The 19,360-nt window shown below is 45.6% G+C and overlaps 1 protein-coding gene across 1 annotated transcript in view; it reads right to left on the bottom strand.

Annotated features, from left to right (window-relative positions):
• Positions 1 to 19,360, bottom strand: part of ift140 (intraflagellar transport 140 homolog (Chlamydomonas)) — a 215,267-nt gene that overhangs the window by 190,203 nt on the left and 5,704 nt on the right. The window contains exons 3-6 of the mRNA XM_070900852.1: positions 18,484 to 18,708; positions 16,316 to 16,437; positions 12,912 to 13,057; positions 10,442 to 10,617 (exon numbers count right to left, since the gene is read on the bottom strand). Coding sequence (XP_070756953.1) covers positions 10,442 to 10,617; positions 12,912 to 13,057; positions 16,316 to 16,437; positions 18,484 to 18,708 — 669 coding nt within the window. The remainder of the gene's footprint in view (positions 1 to 10,441; positions 10,618 to 12,911; positions 13,058 to 16,315; positions 16,438 to 18,483; positions 18,709 to 19,360) is intronic.

Below are 19,360 nucleotides of genomic sequence, written 5' to 3' on the forward strand. Positions count from 1 at the left end.
ACTTAGAAGTGTAGATGAACAAAGGGACCTTGGAGTGCTTGTCCACAGATCCCTGAAAGTAGCAGACCAGGTGGATAAGGTGGTTAAGAAGGCATACGGAATGCTTGCCTTTATTGGCCGAGGCATAGGATACAAGAGTAGGGAGGTTATGCTTAAATTGTATAATACTCTGGTTAGGCCACAGTTGGAATACTGCGGGCTGTTCTGGTTACCGTATTATAGGAAGGATGTGATTGCATTAGAGAGGGTGCAGAGAAGATTTACTAGGATGCTGCCTGGAATGGAGAATCTTAACTATGAGGACAGATTGGATAGGCTGGGTTTGTTCTCATTGGAACAGAGGAGGCTGAGGGGAGACCTCATTGAGGTGTACAAAATATTGAGGGGCTTGGATATAGTGGATAGCAAGGGCCTATTTCCCTTGGTGGAGGGGTCAATTACGAAGGGGCATAGTTTTAAGGTGTTTGGTGGAAGGTTCAGAGGGGATTTGAGGGGAAGCTTCTTCACGCTGAGGGTTGTGGGGGTCTGGAACTCACTGCCTGGAAGTGTAGTGGATGCAGGAAACCTCACATTTAAAAAGGTGCTTGTATGCGCAGTTGCAGGGTTATGGACCTAAAGCTGGTAAGTGGAATATGATTGGATAACCTCTTGTTGGCTGGTGCAGATATGACAGTAAGTACTTCAGGGAATCAAATACGCCCAGGGTGGTCTCCTGGACTAGTTTTGATTGCCTGGATGGGTAGGAGACGAATTTTCCAAGATTTTTTTCCCCAATTAATCTGGTTTTTGCCTCTCCCAGGAGATCACATGGCTCCAGTTGAGGTGGAGTGTAGAATGTTTCGTTGCAAGGGGTGTCGCAGTTGTGTGGGGCGGACTGGTTGGGCCGGATGCTCTTTACCTTTCCGCCATTGTTCATTGTTCATAGGTTTATACGTAACCTTCAGGGCTGCTGACCAAGGGACGTGTGGCTCTTTGTCGGCCGGCACGGACACAATGGGCCAAAATGGCCTCCTTCTGCGCTGTAGATTTCTATGTTTCTATATCTGCTTTTGGTAGGTGACCGCTTCACTATATGCCCGGAGGAATGAAAGTTCCCCATGACCGCCCAGGCAATGCATGACAGGGCTGTGGGCTTCTCCAGGATTGCTGGCTTCCCAAAGATACAGGCTGCATTGATTGTACCCACATCGCCTTGCGAGCACCTTTGGAGAATTCCGAGATGTACAGGAACATAAAATGCTTCCATTCTGTGAAAGTGCAGTTTGTGTGTGACGACATGCATCGCATCATGTCAGTCGATGCAAGATACCCTGGCAGCACCCATGATGCATTCATCGTATGCGAGAGCGTTATATCTGCCATGTTTCAGCAGCAACTAGAAGGACAAAGCTGGCTACTGGGAGACAAAGGGTACAGCCTCGCCATCTGGCTCATGACGCCCCTACGCGTAAGCCGGACAGAAGCTGACCGGGAATACAACATGTCGCACATTGCGACAAGCAGCATAATAGAGAGGACCATTGGTATCTTGAAGCAGCATTTAACCATTCCGGAGGCTACTTGTAATACTCCCGAGATTGTCTGTCAGTTCACTGTTGTCTGCTGCATGCTGCACAACTTAGCCATCATGAGGCAGCAGCAGCTGGTAGTAGAAGAGCCACCTGAGGTGAGAGTGGCTGAACAGATAGGATTCTTGTAGTTTTAAGCAGAGACAAACAAGCAAGCTAGCTTAGTTAATTGGCCAGCTAGTAAAAACTGGTTCCCTAAACAGGCCAGTGGTAAGTCAGCTAGAAACAGTATAAAAAGAGAGGGCTTTGTGCAGACCTTCATGGAGTGCAACAAGAGCTCAGAGTGCAAAGGTAAGAGTTTGGGAAGTGGGAGAGTTCGGGCAAGTTGGAGCGGGAGGTGTTGCTTTGTCTTGTTTTCCCCACCAGTGCTGACTCCCTGACCTGGAAGGAAAAGAACACGAAGTGTGATGTCACAGCCAAGAGGGTAAGTGATTGGCTGGTTGATTGGTGAGTAGTTTTTCTTCTTTTCTTTTTTCCTTATCTTGTCAGTAAGAACCCTTTTGGCATTGTTTCCAAATTAGGTTATTTTAAGGGTTAAGTCATGACAGGAGAGCCCAGACCCGTGTCATGTTCCTCCTGTGCCATGTGGGACATCAGGGACGTTTCCAGTGTCCCTGATGACTGTACAGGAAGCGTATCCAGCTGCAGCTCCTGTTAGACCACATGATGGCACTGGAGCTGCGGATGGATTCACTCTGGAACATGTGCGATGCTGAGGATGTCGTGCATAGCACGTTCAGTGAGTTGGTCGCACCGCAGTAAAGGTTACAAAGGCAGATAGGGAACGGGTGGCCATCAGGCAGAGCAGGAGTAGGAAGGCAGTGCAGGAGTCGCCTGCGGTCATCTCCCTCCAAAACAGATATACCGCTTTGGATATTGTTGGGGAAGATGGCTCACCAGGGGAAGGCAGCAGCAGCCAAGTTCATGGCACTGTGGGTGGCTCTGCTGCACAGGAGGACAGGAAAAAGAGTGGGAGAGCTAAAGTGGTAGGGGATTCTATTGCAAGGGGGATAGATAAGCGTTTCTGCGATCGCAACCGAGACTCTAGGATGGTATGTTGCCTCCCTGGTGCAAGGGTCAAGGATGTCTCGGAGCGGTTGCAGGGCATTCTGGAAGGGGAGGATGATCAGCCAGTTGTCGTGGTGCATATAGGTACCGACGATATAGGTAAAAAGTGGGATGAGGTCCTACAAGCTGAATTTAGGGAGCTAGGAGTTAAATTTAAAAAGTAGGACCTCAAAAGGTAGTAATCTCAGGATTTCTACCAGTGCCACGTGCTAGTCAGAGTAGGAATAGCAGGATAGCCAAGATGAATACGTGGCTTGAGGAGTGCAAAAGGGAGGGATTCAAATTCCTGGGACATTGGAACCGGTTCTGGGGGAGGTGGGACCAGTACAAACCGGACGGTCTGCACCCGGGCAGGACCGGAACCAATGTCCTTGGGGGAGTGGTTTGCTATGCTGTTGGGGAGGGGTTAAACTAATATGGCAGGGGGATGGGAACTTATGCAGGGAGACAGAGGGAAATAAAATGGGGGCAGAAGCAAAAGATAGAAAGGAGAATAGTAAAAGTGGAGGGCAGAGAAACCCAAGGCACAAATCAAAAAGGGCCACATTACAGCAAAATTCTAAAGGGGCAAAGTGTGTTTAAAAAGACAAGCCTGAAGGCTCTGTGCCTCAATGCGAGGAGTATTCGTAATAAGGTAGATGAATTAACTGCGCAGGCAGCTATGAATGATTATGATATAATTGGGATTACGGAGACATGGCTCCAGGGTGACCAAGGCTGGGAACTCAACATCCAGGGGTATTCAACATTCAGGAAACATAGACAGAAAGAAAAAGGAGGTGGGGTAGCATTGCTGGTTAAAGAGGAAATTAACGCAATAGTAAGGAAGGACATTAGCTTGGATGATGTGGAATCTGTATGGGTAGAGCTGCGGAATACCAAAGGGCAGAAAACGTTAGTGGGGGTTGTGTACAGACCACCAAACAGTAGTAGTGAGGTTAGGGATGGCATCAAACAAGAAATTAGGGATGCGTGCAATAAAGGTACAGCAGTTATCATGGGCAACTTTAATCTACATATAGATTGGGCTAACCAAGCTGGTAGCAATGTGGTGGAGGAGGATTTCCTGGAGTATATTAGGGATGGCTTTCTAGACCAATATGTTGAGGAACCAACTAGAGAGCTGGCCATCCTAGGCTGGCTGTTGTGTAATGAGAGAGGACTAATTAGCAATCTTATTGTGCGAGGCCCCCTGAGGAAGAGTGACCATAATATGGTAGAATTCTTTAAGATGGAGAGTGACACAGTTAATTCAGAGACTAGAGTCCTGAACTTAAGGAAAGGCAACTTCGATGGTATGAGATATGAATTGGCTAGGATAGACTAGCAAATGATATTTAAAGGGTTGACAGTGGATAGGCACTGGCAGACATTTATAGATTAGATGGATGAACGTCAACAATTGTACATCCCTTTCTGGAGTAAAAATAAAAAAGGGAAGGTAGCTCAACTTGGCTAACAAGGGAAATTAGGGATAGTGTTAAATCCAAGGAAGAGGCATATAAATTGGCCAGAAAAAGCAGCAAACTTGAGGACTGGGAGAAATGTAGAATTCAGCAGGAGGACAAAGGGTTTAATTAGGAGGGGGAAAATAAAGTATGAGAGGAAGCTTGCAGGGAACATAAAAACTGACTGCAAAAGCTTCTATAGATATGTGAAGAGAAAAAGATTAGTGAAAACAAACATAGGTCCCTTGCAGTCAGATTCAGGTGAATTTATAATGGGGAACAAAGAAATGGCGGACCAGTTAAACAAATACTTTGGTTCTGCCTTCATGAAGGAAGACACAAATAACCTTCCGAGGGTCTAATGAGAAGGAGGAACTGAAGGAAATCCTTATTAGGTGGGAAATTGTGTTAGGGAAATTGATGGGATTGAAGGCCGATAAATCCCCAGGGCCTGATGAGTACTCTGGGATGCAGCCTAAGTGACCCTAGAAATAGTGGATGCATTGGTGATGATTTTCCAACATTCTATTGACCCGATCAGTTCCTATGGACTGGAGGGTAGCTAAAGTAACACCACTTTTTAAAAAGAGGGAGAGGGAAAACAGGGAATTATAGACAGGTTAGCCTGACATCGGTGGTGGAGTAAATGTTGGAATCAATTATTAAAGATGAAATAGCAGCGCATTTGGAAAGAAGAGATAGGATCAGTCCAAGTCAGCATGGATTTATGAAAGGGAAATCATCTTCTAGAATTTTTTCAGGATGTAATTAGTAGAGTGGATGTGGTGTATTTGGACTTTCAAGAGGCTTTTGACAAGGTTCCACACAAGAGATTGGTGTGCAAAATTAAAGCACATGGTATTGGGGGTAATGTATTGACGTGGATAGAGAACTGGTTGGCAGACAGGAAGCAGAGAGTCGGAATAAATGGGTCCTTTTCAGAATGGCAGGCAGTGACCAGTGGGGTACCGCATGGTTCAGTGCTGGGACCCCAGCTATTTACAATATACATCAATGATTTAGATGAAGGAATTGAATGTAATATCTCCAAGTTTGCACATGACACTAAGCTGGGTGGCGGTGTGAGCTGTGAGGAGGATGCTTAAAGGCTGCAGGGTGATTTGGACAGGTTAGGTGAATGGGCAAATACATGGCAGATGCAGTATAATGTGGATAAATGTGAGGTTATCCACTTGGATGGCAAAAACAGGAAGACAAAATATTATCTGAATAGTGAGATTAGGAAAAGGGGAGGTGCAACGAGACCTGGGCGTCATGGTACATCAGTCATTGAAGTTTGGCATGCAGGTACAGCAGGCGGTGAAAGGCGGCGGCAAATGGCATGTTGGCCTTCATCGCTAGAGGATTTGAGTATAGGAGCAGGGAGGTCTTACTGCAGTTGTACAGAGCCTTGGTGAGGCCACATCTGGAATATTGTGTTCAGTTTTGGTCTCCTAATCTGAGGAAGGACGTTCTTGCTATTGAGGGAGTACAGCAAAGGTTCACCAGATTGATTCCCGGGATGGCAGGACTGACATATGAGGAGAGACTGGATCAACTGGGCTTGTATCCACTGGAGTTTAGAATGAGGGGATCTCATAGAAACATAAAATTCTGACTGGATTGGACAGGTTAGAGGCAGGAAGAATGTTCCCGTTGCTGGGGGGTTCCAGAATCAGGGGTCACAGTCTAAGAATAAGGGGTAAGCCATTTAGGGCCAAGATGAGGAGAAACTTCTTCACTCAGAGTGGTTAACCTGTGGAATTCTCTACCGCAGAAAGTTACTGGGGCCAGTTCATTAGATATATTCAAAAGGGAGTTAGATATGACACTTACGGCCAAAGGGTTCAAGGGGTATGGAGAGAAAGCAGGAAAGGGATACTGAGGTTGAATGATCAGCCATGATCTTATTGAATGGCGGTGCAGGCTCGAAGGGCCGAATGGCCTGCTCCTGAACCAAATTTCTATGTTTCTATGATGAGGAGGAAGATGCAGGGGCAGGAGGACGAGGAAGCCATGCAACTACCTGAACCTAGAGCACGACGACGAACGAGGGCGGGCCATCGTGCCCCTTTAATGACTGCTCGAGCCTTGCGCCAGCAGCTCATCCGTGAATGCTTTGCTGCCTGAAGGCTCAGTGGCAACTATTCCAAATGGACCATGTTTCGTAATGTTGTGATATGTTAATGGAACAAATAATGGAAATGATTCTTCTTTAGTTTAAAAAGTTGTTAATAATGCAATAATATAAATGATTCAGTTATAATTTAAAATATATTTTATTCAAAAGTTTAACACTTATTTGTACTTAAATAAAAATATTCTTGTATTAAACTTAAAGTTTGTTCGTGAACTTAACTGAAAACTTTAAAGATCACTTTACAAACTTTTAAACTTGTAAATTTATATCACTTACAAAAAACTTTCAATTTGAGAACAGTTACAATAATAACAGCAGCAAAGAAAGGCTGCACCCATTTCTTCTCCGCCTTATTCTAAGACCGCCCGCTGTGCTTGGTCTTGGTGACTCCACCCCTGCCCGCAGACGGTGGCGCAGCATTTCTCAGGTTGGTACCAAGCTTCTTCTTTCGAGCATCTCGGGTAATGCGCACTTGATGGGGGGGCGTGGGCAGGTGTAATGTGCAACACCTGGCTTGGGCCTCTTCAGAGGCTGGTCTGGGGATTGGAGTGGGAGTGGTAGTTGATTCCGTCAATGGCCGCGGGGTCTGGGCGTGTTCCCTTATTGCAGCAGATACATCTGACATTCCCTCCCTCATGTGCCCCGACAGTGTTCCCATTTCTCGAGAGTGTTGTTCTCCCGATACCTCATCACCCACCCCACTGACGGTGTCCAGGAGTGATCGCACAAGATCAATGCTCTCCACACTCATTGCCATCAGCTGAACCACATCTGTTGCACCCTGCACCTCAGGAGAGCGCTGTAGAGCTCTCCTTCCCCCTCCTCACCCTGGGTGTGGCTTGCTGCACCCCACTGTGACCCACAGCCTCTGACTGTGTGAAACCATGGAATGTCCCAGCACTCCTACCACTCGGAAAAAGGGGCTGGCACCAACACCTCCTCCAGAATTAGTACAACAGTGGGGGCTTCTTCCTCCCCCTCCCCCACATGCTCTTGGTCTGGAAGGTGGAATTGGAAGATGTTCTCCTCTTCAGACTCCTCCACGTCGGAATCTCTTCTCATTGGCTTCAGCCTAGTCAAGGTTGGCCTCAAGTTCTGCAAAATATAACAGAACAGACAAATGGTTAGCAGCAGAGGAGGGGGCATGGTTACATGAGTAGGCTCACACAGCGCAGGCAGCAGGCTGATTTGAAGGACCACGATGAATGATAGCATCAACCGAAGCGTAGCTGACGGAGACATCGCCATGAACCGAAGCATAGCTAGCCCGCGCAGTACTTAACTTTTAGCAAAGCCAAATGTGGAATTTGCAGGACTTAACCCTCTCCCTCGAGCGTGGGCCCAGCGTGTACAGTGGTGGTTGCTTTTCTCCAGGCAGGACCCATCAAAGCAGCGATCCTCTCTTCCAAGAGAGTCAGTGGGTGCAGATTTGCCGGGCCCCCTCCTGTTCGAGTTCGCTCTCTTTTGTTGTGTGCCACCTTCCTCTGCTAAGATGAAAATATAACTTTTTAAGAGAGGGTGTCTTTCTGCTGGGTGGGGCAAACAGATGGTCACATTTACAATTGCAATTCCAGTGAATAAATGAAAATATTACTTACACTAACTACTTGACCAAGATTCTGCCACTTCTTTTTGCACTGGCCTCCAGACCTCAGGGTGGTCACCATTGCACAGTAATCTTCTGCAAGTTGATTCCAGCGTTTCTTCATTTCTTTTGGTGAAACATTTGTGACCACTGCTGGTGTCCAGCTCGTACCATCTGGCCTCAATTACAGTAACCAGTGCCTCCACTTCCTCTTGAGAAATTCTTGGTTCTTGAGCCGTGTTGCATATTGCAGCGCTGATTTTTTTTCCACTGAGAACTAAAGTTCTCGCACACAACTGGTCTTTAAAAGTGGCCGAATGCAGACCAGGTGGTGTACTGGGCATGCACGCCCATAGCAGTCAGTAAAAAAACATAACTTTTTTCCGCGCATGCGCAGAAGGGGAGGCATCATTTTTTCGGCGCAGACATTAGGCTCCGCCCCCCCAAGGCTAAAGGGCAGGCTGCCCGCCGCCAATTAAAAAAATTAGAATGGGGAAACTTTAAAGTTATTTTTTTTTGAAGTTGTCAGGGCCAAAAAATACAGACGTAACTCTTGAAATACGGCAAAAAGTAGCATGGGGAAAATTGAGCCCTTTATCTAAAGCAACTTCCAGCATTCATTTCCAAATCATCCACAGATTGCGCAGTTAAACATTACCAGTAACTTAAATGCATTCCCTATCTGAAAATGGAAACATGCATATGAAAGAAAAACTTCCTTTATATAGCGCCGTTCACAATCCCAGAACGTCCCAAAGCACTTTGCAGCCAATGAAGTACTTTTGGAGCGTAGTCACTGTTGTAATGCAGGAAATGCGGCAGCCAATTTCACACAGCAAGCTCCCACAAACAGCAATGTGATAATGACCAGATAAGGTTTTTGTTATTTGATTGTGAAATAAACATTGGCCTGGACACCAGGGATAGCTCCCTTGCTCTTCTTCGAAATAGTGCCATGTGATCTTTTACATCCACCTGTGTAGGAAAACGGGACCACAGCTTAAGTCTCATCCGAAAGACGGCACCTCTGACATTGCAACACTCCCTCCGTACTGCACTGGAGTGACAGCCTAGATTTTTGTGCTCAAGTCTCTGGAGTGGGGCTTGAACCCACAACCTTCTGACTCAGAGGCGAGAGAGCTACACACTGAGCCACTGGCTGACACTATACAAGGGAACTGACAGAACAAAACATACCGATATAATCCCCTCGCATTTGCCATCCAGCAATCCCTAGTCAATGGGCATTCATACTGATACAGCAGTGATACCTGATTAAACACGGTTGTAGTCATTTGGTTTTATTCCTCGTCTGTGTTGAGTTGACTGATCTCAGTCAGGCTTCAACAGCCCCAAATAAGGGAGGGAAAAAGAAAAATCAGCATGGGCATTGGCCTGGGACAGAATCAGGCTCAACGGTGATTACACACCATGATCAATAAGCCACCTGACAGTCTCTAGACTCAAAGAATAATCAGTGAGAGTCTTATGGAACCGTATAAGGAGAGGAGGGAGAAAATTGGGGAAAAGTTCATGCAGAATGAGGACTGACAACATCAACATCCACCCTAGAGGGGTAATTGGTGAGTAAAGAGCTTCACGAGCAACTCCAAATGTTTAGATTTACTAAATACTTCACTTTACAGGATAGAGAGGGACGATTTCAAGGCTCCCTCGCACCACAGAACCACGGCACTGTTATAGACACCGTGGAGCAGCTCCAAATGGGAGCGATGCCTCCGCACCCTGCCAGCACAGACTACCCCTGGCCATCATCTGCAGCTCCCCCCACACTTCCCACCACCCTCAATTGGCATCCAAGGTAGTTGCAGCTCCAGGTGCCGATCCTCTTATGTCTGTAGCTTATGTTAGCAGAGTAAGTTTCCTGGTGCAAAGATTCTCTAAACAGTTCCTTTCTGCAGGGATGGCTAGAATTGCTCCCCTTCGTACGATTATTCTCCTTTAGGCATTCAGTCGGTTGATGTCGCATCATCATGTCCACTTCCAACACGTGTGCAAACACTAAACACAACGGTCATCTCCCATCGAATACAGGGTACAACAAGCCCAAGAGAGCAGTAGCTTTCAACGCTGCTCGATGTTGGTTACCCTGTCTTTCATTTGTTGATAGCAGTGTCTTAGGATTGGCTGTACTGTAAGTATATTTAAGACTGAGATCGATAGATTTTTGGACACTTGATTTTTGGAATCAAGGGATATGTGAATCGGGCGGGAAAGTGGAGCTGAGGTCGAAGATCAGCCATGATCTTATTGAATGGTGGTGCAGGCTCGAGGGGCCGCATGGCCTACTCCTGCTCCTATTTCTTATGTTTTTATGATCTATTACTGTACTGACACTGTACTGCAGGGCAACACTCCCCCTGCCCAACTTCATCAGTCACAGTCTCCAGAACGGTGCAGGGCTTAGAACAAGGAGGGACAAAATAAACCAAAAATGGGAAAGGAAGAGGAGAAAGAAAGCACAGGGAGTTATGAGATTACCACCCAAGTTTCACGTTACACCATTGATACGAAAAACCACCCGGAATAGTTAAAACTTTTTGTGTTATCTACAATAATTGAGAGTCAGGATCTCCTAAAGTATTACAAACACTGACATACATGCTCATACCTTCATAAGCTCTTGACTTGTTCCATCAAGACCAATACTGTGCTGCGATAGGAAAAGTTCCTCAGTTACAACCACCAGGATTTCCTTCCCCTCAATGTACATGAGCTTCCTGATTGGCCCATCAGTGTGGAGGACCTGCAAGCTCTTCCCCTTTTCACCAACGTAGTACACAATTCCTAATGTAGAAAATACAGGTTAGTCCTGCTAGCCCCGAGCTGGAAGGGTAAGCAACACTCAAACAAAATATGCCACTGGCAAAGACTGCTGAAACCACTCGCAATACAAATGCTCAGGAGAAAGCTCGACATAGTAGAACATTAAAAACTTCCCATTAAAGTAAAGACGCATAAATCCAGAGTAAAACGTGGGACTGACTCAGAAAATAGAGTGTACCCGAAGGTTAATGACAGACCTGTACCCATTAGTACTGTTCCTCAGTGCTACACAGTGACAGACCTTTACCCACCAGTACTGTACCCCAGTGTTGTACAGAGAGACCTGTACCCCAGTGTTATACAGTAACAGACCTATACCCATTTGTAATGTACCCTAGTATTATACAAGGAGACCTGTATCCACCTGTACTGTAACCCAGTGTTAGTGACAGACCTGTACTGTAACCCAGTGTTAGTGACAGACCTGTACTGTAGCCCGGTGTTATACAGTGACAGACCTGTACTCACCAGTCCTATATAAAACAGGCACCGCAATATTTTTAAATAATCTTCATCTCAGTCGGACTATATATACACACACATCATAAATAACTGCGGTTTCCAGCAGCTTTAAGAATGGAGCATCTCATCCTCCCCACCCTTACCTCATGGTCTGCAGCACTCTCGCCATCCCTCCCTCCCCACCAGCTCCTTGTGTTACACATGATGCAGATGGCTCCTGTCCCATAATTCCTAAGCAAATGGAGACCACTTTAAGTTGCGGTTGAGGACTGGTGCCATGTCACAGGGCAAGCCACCATTGTTGCTTAGATGCTTACTGTATTCAAGCTAGTGATGATACCATCTTCAAAGTGAAACGCCCTTATAGTCAAGAAACTTTCTGGTGGTCTTCAGTTGTGCTGTTGCACGTCTGGGAATGACAATTCCGTAAGTGCCATTTACGTTTGAACCACCAGATTTTGCATCTTTCTAAGAGGTCGCCGATAGAAGCAGTAAGCTTTATGGACTCATTAGCATTTGCACTTATTGCAGTTTGTACAAACATACAAACAGTGACAGATAGGTAAAGGCCCTCTGGTCCATCGAGACTGTCCTACAAAATCGTGATACCTTGTGTATCACAAAAGATACACTCCACCACACCCAAAACCACGTAATCTCCCGAGAAGTGAAAAACCAGATAAAAACCCAGGCCAATTTGGAGAAAGAAATCTGGGAAATTCCTCTCAGCCCCATCTAGACGATTGAAACTAGTACAGGAGATCACCCTGGCCCTGAATTCCCTGCAGTGCCTACCTTCTGTGCCTGGTGATCTCCGCCCAGCCAGAAACGGGTCCAGCTCTCGCTTGAAGGAATTCAGCAAATCAGCATCTACTGCACAAGACGGCAGCCTGTTCCAGAGGCCCACTATTCCCTTGGGAAAAGAACCAGCTCCTGACGTCTAACCTAGATCTGGCCTTATACAACTTAAATTTGTGATCCCTGGTCCTCCGTAACTGGCAACTGGGACACAATCTATTCCCTTCATTATGTTATAAACCTCAATCAGATCACCTCCAAATCTACACTTCTCTAAAGTTTAGAGTCGCAACTCTTTTAGCCTATCTTGATACCAAGATGCGTAAACTGGGAATTGGTGTGTTGGCCCTCCTCTGCACCCTTTCCAAAACCTCAATATTGCCCACCATGTGGGCAGACCAAATCTGGACACAGTATTCCAAGTGCAGCCTGACTAAGGTCTTGTATAAGGGCAAAACAGTATGCGTCACCTTGTACTCAACTGCCCTATGGATACACCCGAACACCTTATTGGATCTAGCTATCACTTCATGGCAGTGCTCATGTACCTTTAGAGATGTATGCACGAGAATGCCCAAATCTCTTTCTATCTGCACCTTATTTCATGCCTTTCCCTGAAGGGTCTATGAATGTTGAATATTTTCCTTGCCGACATACATAACACTGCACTTATCGAAGTTGTACATTATTTGCCGGCAGTTTTACTCTCTTTTGTAGGAGACTGGTCTACTTTCAGAAAAAAATTGCTGGAGAATAGCCCAAACTAAAATGCTGAGGAGTGGAAATCTACCTTTTGTTCTTATTTCAATTTTTTTTTTGTGGCCATGGAAATTTCTAAATTTAATTTGAAAAATACCTCTCCATCCCCTTCTCTTTGATTATGTCACCCTTCATTGTAATTACTGTAACCATTGGAAACCACATATCCCAGCATTCTGAAGTATCTGCAGAGCAGATTGTAATGTTTAAAGCCATGCAGAGTGTGTTTTGCTCACCATCTGTTGCACTGACAAAGCATGCGATTCCTTCCTGAAGTCCAACTTTAAAAGGTGCATCTCCCTTTCCAACCTTTCTCCAGTTAAACATATCCAAAGCACTTTCATCCCCACTTACTGCAGCTTTAGCCAACTGTACGAGGTCCCTGCAGAATGAAGCACTCATCAGTCTCATTCCTCTCTACATGCAACTAGCTATCAACACATATCTGCTCCTGCTAATCCCTGGGGTGCTGGCAGCAGGCGACAGCAATACAACATAAAACAAGCTTCAATTTTGCTGAATTTGGACTGGACTGGAGATCATGCTGTTATGGTTCTCTTTCAGAAGGTAGGTATGTTTGCACTTCAATGTCGCTTTATCACTTCTCGCAGAGAAATTTCATAGCAATTCACACATTTTGAGGTACAATGCAATGGACTGTTATTATGTGGTCAAATACAGCAGCCATTTTATGCACAGCAAGAACCAGTCAAACTATTTCTAGTGGTGTTGAAGAGAGTAGGACTGTTGGCCATGACACCTTCTTTGAAGAGAATTATGGGATCTTCAACCTCCATAGGATTGGGCGAACACGGCCTCATTTTGATATTGCGTGTGAAAGACAATACCTCAAATATTGCAGCACACCTTGAGTGCTGTAATGAAGTGTCAGCCTCGATTATGTACTCGAGTCCTGGACTGGGCTTGAACTCTCAACCGTCTAAGGCAAGAGTGCTAGCTCATACAACAACAACAACTTTTATTTTAAAATAAAAAAGGGAAGGTGGCTCAACCGTGGCTATCAAGGGAAATCAGGGATAGCATTAAAGCCAAGGAAGTGGCATACAAATTGGCCAGAAATAGCAGAGAACCCGGGGACTGGGAGAAATTTAGAACTCAGCAGAGGAGGACAAAGGGTTTGATTAGGGCAGGGAAAATAGAGTATGAGAAGAAGCTTGCAGGGAACATTAAGACAGATTGCAAAAGTTTCTATAGATATGTAAAGAGAAAAAGGTAAAGACAAACGTAGGTCCCCTGCAGTCAGAATCAGGGGAAGTCATAACGGGGAACAAAGAAATGGCGGACCAATTGAACAGGTACTTTGGTTCGGTATTCACTGAGGAGGACACAAACAACCTTCCGGATATAAAAGGGGTCGGAGGGTCTAGTAAGGAGGAGGAACTGAGGGAAATCCTTATTAGTCGGGAAATTGTGTTCGGGAAATTGATGGGATTGAAGGCCGATAAATCCCCAGGGCCTGATGGACTGCATCCCAGAGTACTTAAGGAGGTGGCCTTGGAAATAGCGGATGCATTGACAGTCATTTTCCAACATTCCATTGACTCTGGATCAGTTCCTATGGAGTGGAGGGTAGCCAATGTAACCCCACTTTTTAAAAAAAGGAGGGAGAGAGAAAACAGGGAATTACAGACCGGTCAGCCTGACATCGGTAGTGGGTAAAATGATGGAATCAATTATTAAGGATGTCATAGCAGTGCATTTGGAAAGAGGTAATATGATAGGTCCAAGTCAGCATGGATTTGTGAAAGGGAAATCATGCTTGACAAATCTTCTGGAATTTTTTGAGGATGTTTCCAGTAGAGTGGACAAGGGAGAACCAGTTGATGTGGTATATTTGGACTTTCAGAAGGCTTTCGACAAGGTCCCACACAAGAGATTAATGTGCAAAGTTAAAGCACATGGGACTGGGGGTAGTGTGCTGACATGGATTGAGAACTGGTTGTCAGACAGGAAGCAAAGAGTAGGAGTAAATGGGGACTTTTCAGAATGGCAGGCAGTGACTAGTGGGGTACCGCAAGGTTCTGTGCTGGGGTCCCAGCTGTTTACACTGTACATTAATGATTTAGACGAGGGGATTAAATGTAGTATCTCCAAATTTGCGGATGACACTAAGTTGGGTGGCAGCGTGAGCTGCAAGGAGGATTCTATGAGGCTGCAGAGCGACTTGGATAGGTTAGGTGAGTGGGCAAATGCGTGGCAGATGAAGTATAATGTGGATAAATGTGAGGTTATCCACTTTGGTGGTAAAAACAGAGAGACAGACTATTATCTGAATGGTGACAGATTAGGAAAAGGGCAGGTGCAAAGAGACCTGGGTGTCATGGTACATCAGTCATTGAAGGTTGGCATGCAGGTACAGCAGGCGGTTAAGAAAGCAAATGGCATGTTGGCCTTCATAGCGAGGGGATTTGAGTACAAGGGCAGGGAGGTGTTGCTACAATTGTACAGGGCCTTGGTGAGGCCACACCTGGAGTATTGTGTACAGTTTTGGTCTCCTAACCTGAGGAAGGACATTCTTGCTATTGAGGGAGTGCAGCGAAGGTTCACCAGACTGATTTCGGGATGGCAGGACTGACATACCAAGAAAGACTGGATCAACTGGGCTTGTATTCACTGGAGTTCAGAAGAATGAGAGGGGACCTCATAGAAACGTTTAAAATTCTGACGGGGTTAGACAGGTTAGATGCAGGAAGAATGTTCCCAATGTTGGGGAAGTCCAGAACCAGGGGACACAGTCTAAGGATAAGGGGGAAGCCATTTAGGACCGAGATGAGGAGGAATTTCTTCACCCAGAGAGTGGTGAACCTGTGGAATTCTCTACCACAGAAAGTTGTTGAGGCCAATTCACTAAATATATTCAAAAAGGAGTTAGATGAAGTCCTTACTACTAGGGGAATCAAGGGGTATGGTGAGAAAGCAGGAATGGGGTACTGAAGTTGCATGTTCAGCCATGAACTCATTGAATGGCGGTGCAGGCTAGAAGGGCCGAATGGCCTACTCCTGCACCTATTTTCTATGTTTCTATGTTTCTATTTGTATAGCGCCTTTAAAGTAGTAAAACATCCCAAGGCACTTCACAGCAGTGTTACAAGACAAAACATAAATTTGACACTGAGCCACATGAGAAGAAATTACAGCAGATGACCAAAAGCTTGGTTAAAGAAGTAGGTTTTAAGGAGCATCTTAAAGTAGGAAAGATAGGTAGAGAGGCGGAGGGGTTTAGGGAGGGAGTTCCAGAGCTTGGGGCCTAGGCAACAGAAAGCACGGCCACCGATGGTTGAGCAGCTATAATCAGGGATCCTCAAGAGCGCAGAATTTGAGGAGCGCAGACATCTCGTGGGTTTGTGAGGCTGAAATAGATTACAGAGATAGGAAGGGGAGAGGCCATGGAGGAATTTGTAAACAAGGATGAGAATTTTGAAATCGAGGCGTTGTTTAACCGGGAGCCAATGTAGGTCAGCAAGCACGGGGTGATGGGTGAGCAGGACTTGGTGCGAGTTAGGACACGGGATGCCGAGTTCTGGATGACCTCATACCTGAAACATTAGTCCTCCAAGGTGTCATAGGGAGAAAGGCTGGGAAGAGTGTTTGTTGACTGAGAAGTTTAAGTTGTACTTACTCTCCTGGGGCAGGAGGTTTGAAGACACAGTGAGTCAGGGGCTTGCCATAATCCTGTTTACCAAGCGGTGATCCTTGTACTCGCCCATGCTGATCCACCCGCCACACCATCAAAACGCCAGCCTGGCAGCAACCAAAAGAAGATACAACAGTAAAGGAAACATTTGAATCTGTGCTATTGCAACTAGTCATTTAGTACCTTGGTGTTGAGAAGATTTAAGATCCATCTTCAACATCTAGAGATTTCACAGATAATTTGACTGCATGTAAGTTGACAGTGTTATGTTTCAAGTACCCTGCACAATATGATCAATTTGTACTTCAGAACACGATATTTGTACAGGATTCTAAATATTCATCAAGTAGATTTAATAAATTTCTATCCTATTCCTTAAAAGTACTGATCCACACTCGCATCACAACTGGAAAGAACTCCTTATTGCTGACATAAACTGGCAACATTCAGCACTTTACAAAAGGGGCACTATAAGTTAAGGGTGTGTGTGAATGAGGACGAGAGCGAAATTAAACAAAGTGGATTGTGGAGAAAAACACTATAGACTAGATGGACTGACTGGCCTGTTTGTGCCACATTCATAAAATAGAACGTGCTGGCAAGAAAGGACCCCGACAGGTCCTGATAGGGGTGGGGATGTCAGATCATGTGCCCGGTGTGGAGGGCCGGGGTGGAATGGTGGTGTCAGGGCATATTCCTGGCTAAAAAGCAACATTAATCATTGACTAGTCACAACCGGTCACATGATTATGAATGGATCGTTCAAAAGCGACATTGATAAATTTTCATTATTAACATGAGTCAATCTCCTGTTGTGTTTTCACGGAGTCAAAACCAAGCGCAGTCTTCAGGTGAAAGGTCAGAGCGGGTGGGAGTGGCAGACTCCCTTCCCCAACGGGCATTAATGGGATTTTATGACAATCCGGCAGGTTATGGTCATTTTGATTCGAGTGCCAATCCACACATTACCAGATTTATTTTACCCAATTTCAACTTGCCATATGAACTCTCAACCTTCGGGGTGCAAGTCCAGTCCCACTCTCACTAAACTACTGTACCCATACTATATAAAATTAAAACAGAATGCTGGAAATACTCAGTTCAGGCAACATCTGTGGAGAGAGAAACAAAGCTAACATTTCAGGTCGGTGACCTGCCATCATATTGGGTTGACAATTCCAGCCTCGTCGGGTGCTTACTATGTGCGTGTGCACCCGACGAGGCCTCGCAAATGCCAGTTCTCAGAGCGCAATACGCATGCGCCAAGAACCGGCTTTTCCGATCTGTCAAAATCGGATGGAGATTTAGGCTATTTGCCCAGCGAATGTCCTTCAAACACCTGGTAAAAGCAGGCATATAGCCTACTTTTGCCAGCGTAAGAGTTTTAAAACATAGAAAAATTAAATTTAATCACTCACTTTTATATTAAAAACCCTGTCCATTAAGTCAAGTTTATTCATTTTTAACCCTATTAAAAACACATAAAAAAAAATTCTAAAAATTATTTTACTTTCTAAAACATTTAATTACATTCAATTTCAATTAATTTTAAATATGTGAGGTTTTTTTTTTAATTTATTGTGTTGTTTCTTGTTTTAGGGAGGTATTCTCATTGATAGTAGTCGGAGCTTGTACAAATAGAGCTCCCGTTATTGTCAATGAGAATACTACATAGGGATTGGTGGTCCACGGATACAATCCTGGAGGACATGTTCCCGTACACTGGGCTGCGAATGAAGGCCTCCGACCGGAATCCTACGTTCCTCCGGCACCACCAGGTAATTTTGTTAAAATTTTGGGTCGGAGGCATTCGAAGGAAACATCAGATCGCAATTTCTCCCCCTTCCCCCCGCCCCCATGATATAAATGTTGTTGATAATGAAACCCTTCAAATCCACCCCATATACTGAGGAGACTCTACGGAAGGGGGAAATAGACTCAGTTCTCAGACTCCCTGGGTGTCTGCTCATTGCTAAGTGGCCCCATTGACTCCATGGGGCACTTTTATACAATGATGCATTAAATAATAATGCAGAAGGTTCCTCATTTTCCACTTTATAAATCCTTTGGAGTGTTGCCATCGAGGTTCTTTAAAACTACACTTGTGCCAGAATTCATTTCTGCCGACAATCTCAACATCCTCTGTCACGTACCTTATCAGCAGAGACCAGCCGTGTGCCGTTGCTGCTCCACTCCAGGATGGTGATCTCAGCTCGGTGTGTGCCAGCTGCTATCTGTTGTTCATCCCCACCCTGCTCAGACCAAAATATCACCGCTCCAGTTTGCCAACCAATTGCCAGAACCTTCTTGGAAGGGTGCCAACTGACGAGTGCTGGCTGGAAGGGGCGCCCAATGTGAGAGTTGGGAATGTGCTCTCCCTGTAAACAAAAAGAGGTTAGAACACTGCATCCCACTCGGTGTATACACTGCTATCCTCCACATTGTATGGGCATACCTGCAGTGGAGACACAAGCCATTTCTTGATTTGAAAAAACACACAATTGTCACATCCAGTGGTGCAAGTTGAGGGGAGCTTGTTTCTAGCACCTGTGGTACGATGCTGTGGCAAGATACACTTCAGTATGCTTTACCACCTAACTTGAATCTTTAAATCTTTAAGCACCCTTTGTGCCACCTGTTGGGATATTCAGGTTGCTGCTACAAACTCGCCCAGCTTCTTTGGCAGCACCTCCCAAACCCGTGACCTCTACCACCTAGAAGGACAGCAGGCGCATGGGAACACCATCACCTGAAAGTTCCCCTCCAAGTTACACACCATCCTGCCTTGGAAATATATCGCCGTTCCTTCATCATTCCTGGGTCAAAACCCTGAAACTCCCTCCCTCCTAACAGCACTGTGGGAGTTCCTTCACCACAAGGGCAGCAGTTCAAGAAGGCAGCTCACCACCACCTCCTCAAGGGCAGTTAGGGATGGGCAATAAATGCTTGCATTGCCAGCGACGCCCTGAACGAATGACAAAAAAGGTGCAGTCCTGGAATGTATGTTAGAGGTCTGCACAGAGTGGTCGT

The sequence above is a fragment of the Pristiophorus japonicus genome, chromosome 15 (genome assembly GCF_044704955.1).
Source record: "Pristiophorus japonicus isolate sPriJap1 chromosome 15, sPriJap1.hap1, whole genome shotgun sequence".
NCBI lineage: Eukaryota > Metazoa > Chordata > Chondrichthyes > Pristiophoridae > Pristiophorus > Pristiophorus japonicus.